The 4910-nt window shown below is 38.0% G+C and overlaps 1 protein-coding gene across 1 annotated transcript in view; it reads right to left on the reverse strand.

Annotated features, from left to right (window-relative positions):
* LOC133662725 (RWD domain-containing protein 4-like) overlaps nt 1-4177 on the reverse strand; it is a 10626-nt gene extending 6449 nt beyond the window's left edge. Inside the window, exon 1 of the mRNA XM_062066852.1 lies at nt 3963-4177. Within this exon, the coding sequence (XP_061922836.1) occupies nt 3963-3986 (24 nt within the window). The 5' untranslated portion in view covers nt 3987-4177. The remainder of the gene's footprint in view (nt 1-3962) is intronic.
* Nucleotides 4178-4910: the final 733 nt, after the last annotated feature.

A 4910-nucleotide genomic window follows, 5' to 3' on the forward strand; every position in this document is an offset into this window, starting at 1 on the left:
ATCATATTCTGGTAAGGCAAAAAAAGCATGTTCCCCGAGGTCACAAGCGCCCACCCTGGCATCGCATCACCCCACCCCAGGGGGGCCTGCCCCACCATTTGAGAAGGACTGGTGTAAGGATGTCATGTCCCTCCCATCTGAATATAGTCTAGACCAGGGTATTAGAAATGACTTCACGATACATATCACCACACGATATTGCGATATTCTACATAACTCACTGATAAATTTAAAATGCATCTTAAAATACAAGTTACATATATGTACACTAAACAGTATTTTTTTAAAAAATCATTAGAAAAATTATCGCAATATATTGCCATATCAATATTTTCCTCCACCCTTAAAGGGGCTCTAATGCAAAACCAACTTTTCTCCACAGTCGCACACAGTCAAACACTCCCTACCCCTTCCTTTCCACGCGCTCATCTAATCTCGAGTCAGAACTCAACCTGGACGCATTCACTTCGCTTGCCGAAAGGGAAATATAAAGCTCCTTATAACATGTACATTTCCGTCATATCTCTGAGCTCAGCAAAGGAAGCCACAACAGAAGGTTTTTAAGCGCCACATGAAGCGGAGCCCTGCCTTGCCAACCCCTGACATAGATGGTTGTCGATGTAGCCAAAATCAAAATCACAACTAACCATTGCTTACATTTACTCAGAGAACAGGTGATCGTTTTTAAACCTACCGCAGTTTCTTGAGATAATTCAATATCCATTTGTGCATATTTGTACTTTTCTGTTATTATATGGTATTGTTTGCGAAAGAGTATTGTATAAGGTTCTAAGATGTGATTTGGGGGTTGGGCTCTAGGAAACAGCAACATTTATCTGCTAACAGAGCTGTGTTTAAAGAGTATGGCCATCTGAACGATAGGTGCCACGTTTTTCTACCGAGGACGTATGCTGCAAAATAATACGTCTTATTATATTTCTAAACATACTCCAGCTTATGAAATTACAATAAAACATGCTTTTATTTAGTTTAAGTATAATTATGCTGCCATATTTGATGCACTATGGTGCTAAATTCATGGAGCGTTTAGTGACCAGCAGGCTCTCTAACACTTATTCGACGGCACAATAAAGGTAAAAAAATACACTGAACAACCCAAAAAATAACTTATTATCCTCATTTTGCCAACATTTTAATTATCTTTGGACCAACAATCACTGAGAAATAATGACTTTCCCCCATATTTCTCAACAATAACTCAGATATGGTAACACCAGAGAATACGGAGTGATTTTTGGTCCATAACATGTTTTGCCTTATTCAATATTGACGCATTTTTTGCCACCTTATGTTGTATATTTTCATGAGAATTCCAGTTCATTTTATAATCTATTATTACACCCAACATTTGGTTTCTTTTACTATTTCAATGTCCATCTATTTTTATTTGTGTTTGACTTTCTCTTCTACTGTTACCAAATTGCATTATTTTAGTTTTACTGAGATCCAAAGATAGTCTGTTTTTTCAAACCATTGTTTTAATTAGTTAATTTATTCTGTTATTATTTGTGTTAGCTCATGTGTGTTCTGTCCTGAAAAAAACGCAGACGTTGTGTGTTTACCTCGCACAAGACACTGTAATCGGTGTCCAGTGTTGACGGCGAACCGGCAAACTCTCACTTCCCATACTTGTCTTCTTTTCGGGTTGTGGGAAAAGTGATGTAAAAACTTTCCGCAATTCTCGCGGGTAAAGCAGGGCAATTTTACACGTCGAAAAACAAATGAGAAAACACACAGCATCAGCTCAAAGTTGGTAGCAAACATGGCGCTCTGTAGTCACGTGAGTGCCTTTTGACCAATCATTAAAGAGATTGCCTGAAACAGGGTTGGTCATACTCTCTCTTTACATAGCTCTGCCTGACAATTAGAGCCAGCCAAAAATAGTGACGAGAACGTTGTTTAATTGGTCAATGTAGAGAGTGTCTTGCTATATAGTAAGGTTTTACAGGGCTTTTTTTCTTTTAATAGAGGCCAATGAAAGGCTGATTCGTAAACAGTCATCCCATCGCCATTCTGCCAACATTACACTATTTTATACCATTATCTAACAGACTTGCAGCAGCAATTTCAATTAATGTCTTGATTACAATTACATTAAAGCTTACATACAAGCACAAATCTTTATTTTGGTGGTTAACAATTTAAGCATGGGTGTACAATCCAGGTCAATACTGGCATACTTTTATTTTCTTTCTTTAGTTTATTTCGAACATGAACACACTTACATCATAATACATCACACAATTTCATATCATTTCATTTTACATCATGCCCGAAAAGGAGTAGGAAGAAGCAAAGCTTATTTAATCCTACCCCTTTCCCACTTCAAAGTGTTTACAATTATATAGAATCATTTACTGACCTTTTTATATAATAAAATAACATCTATGAATTAGTATATACAACAGTTTTGTAATATGTAATTAATTAAAGGCCTACTGAAACCCACTACTACCGACCACACAATCTGACCATTTATATATCAATGATGAAATCTTAACATTGCAACACATGCCAATACGGTCGGGTTATATTAGTAAAGTGCAATTTTAAATTTCCCGCGAAATATCCTGCTGAAAACATCTCGGTATGACGACGTTTGCGCGTGATGTCACGGATTGTAGCGGACATTTTGGGACACCATTGTGGCCAGCTATTAAGTCGTCTGTTTTCATCGCAAAATTCAACAGTATTCTGGACATCTGTGTTGGTGAATCTTTTGCAATTTGTTTAATGAACAATGAAGACAGCAAAGAAGAAAGCTGTAGGTGGGAAGCGGTGTATTAGCGGACGGCTGCAGCAACACAAACACGTAGAGAACTGGGACAACAGACACTCTTACCAGGAGGACTTTGAGTTGGATACACGCTACCGTGAGTATGCAGCTGCGGCTTCCAAACATTTGATCGCTTGCCCGTACGTGCGTGTCACTATGTGCATGTCACGTACGTGACTTTGGGGAAATATATGTGCTGTATTAACTTTGCGGAAGTGGACGGTACTTTGGGCTGTGGGATTGAGTGTGTTGTGCGGGTGTTTGATTTGTATTGGCGGGTTATATGGACGGGAGGAGGGAGGTGTTTGTTATGTGGCATATTAAATATAAGCCTGGTTGTGTTGTGGCTAATAGAGTATATATATGTCTTGTTTTTATTTACTGTTTTAGTCATTCCCAGCTGAATATCAGGTCTCACCCACCTCTCACAGCATCTTCCCTATCTGAATCGCTTCCACTGCCCTCTAATCCTTCACTCTCACTTTCCTCATCCACAAATCTTTCATCCTCGCTCAAATTAATGGGGTAATCATCGCTTTCTCTGTCCGAATCGCTGCTGGTGGCCATGATTGTAAACAATGTGCAGATGTGAGGAGCTCCACAACCTGTGACGTCACGCTACTTCCGGTACAGGCAAGGCTTTTTTATCAGCGACCAAAAGTTGCGAACTTTATCGTCGATGTTCTCTACTAAATCCTTTCAGCAAAAATATGGCAATATCGCGAAATGATCAAGTATGACACATAGAATGGACCTGCTATCCCCGTTTAAATAAGAAAATCTCATTTCAGTAGGCCTTTAATTCAGTCATTAACATACTGAGATGAAGAATATCTCATTTTATTTTGAAACGTATTTTGCACTGAACAGGAAGTTACTGCATGCACGATGCTATGTAACGTGACATTAGTTATGTTGTGACTTGGCAAAAATGATGAAGTTAAGAGTACTGCACTAGGACAGCAATTGTCACCACAATGACCCCCTTTGACCGCATTTTACGTGGAAAAAAAGCGGTTTACCATGGTCGACGTTAACTTAAACGGGCACTTTTTATAACAATAATAACACCGTGTTCGTTCGACATATACGGGTTTTTAGCATGAACAAATTAGCATTGTGCGGCTAACAGCAGCTAGCATCGTCATCATTCACTCCTCCCTACCTCTTGATCCTCGTTTGTTGTCATTATTACGCTTTTCCTTCCCTGTGACGTAGTCTTCTTCCTAAGGTTGATATTTGCGAGAAGTGAGCTACCAACACGCCATGTCTGTCACTAAAAAGCAAGACTTTAACCGAATTTCACCAGAAGTAAGAAGAAGCTCCACCATGACATTAGCGCATGCGTAGTCAAGCATTCTTTTCTTCTTTTGAGGCGAATAACACGAGTTTGACAATGATACTGCCACCTGCTGGACATATATTGTAAAGCAGGACAAAAGTACAGTTGAGTTGAGTTGAGTTGAGTTTGAGTTTATTTCGAACATGCAAGCATACAACATGATGCATCACAATTTCCTGTTTCTCTTTTCAACATGATCGAAAAGGAGTAGGAAGAAGCAGAGCTTATTTAATCCTACCCCTTTTCTTTTACATAACAGTTGCTAAAACTTTTGTTCTAGTCACTTCTCATTATTTTAATCTTTTGCGAACAACACATTAATCCCACTAACTAACAAAGAACGCACATTGCTATTATATAATATTTAGGGGTCTGTGTATGTTTTGGTATTTCAATTTTCTTTTTATAAAAGGAAACCCTACTGGTTTATTTTAATTTCGTTTTAAAACGCAAAAAAGAAAATTGAAAAACAAAGTGTTTTTCTTTTTTGGTTTAAAAAAAAAAAAAAGAAGTTCCCCAGTAAACAAAAACGGAAAAACAACCCAAAACGGGCTACCTTCCTTTCACTCTATTTCCAATTCTTAAATGCAATTAAAAAAACAAATTTCGGGCCATTTTTTCTATTTTCATTTCTGAAACAAAAGTTGGACAACTATTTAATGGCACTTTAAAAAAAAAAAAACGACAATAGGACGCCTGCTGAACAAACATGTTAGCGTTATGCTAAAGAAAACATGCTAAACGCGAAGGAAAAGCTAAAATGTTGTTTTC

The sequence above is a fragment of the Entelurus aequoreus genome, linkage group LG12, assembly GCF_033978785.1.
Source record: "Entelurus aequoreus isolate RoL-2023_Sb linkage group LG12, RoL_Eaeq_v1.1, whole genome shotgun sequence".
Lineage (NCBI taxonomy): Eukaryota > Metazoa > Chordata > Actinopteri > Syngnathiformes > Syngnathidae > Entelurus > Entelurus aequoreus.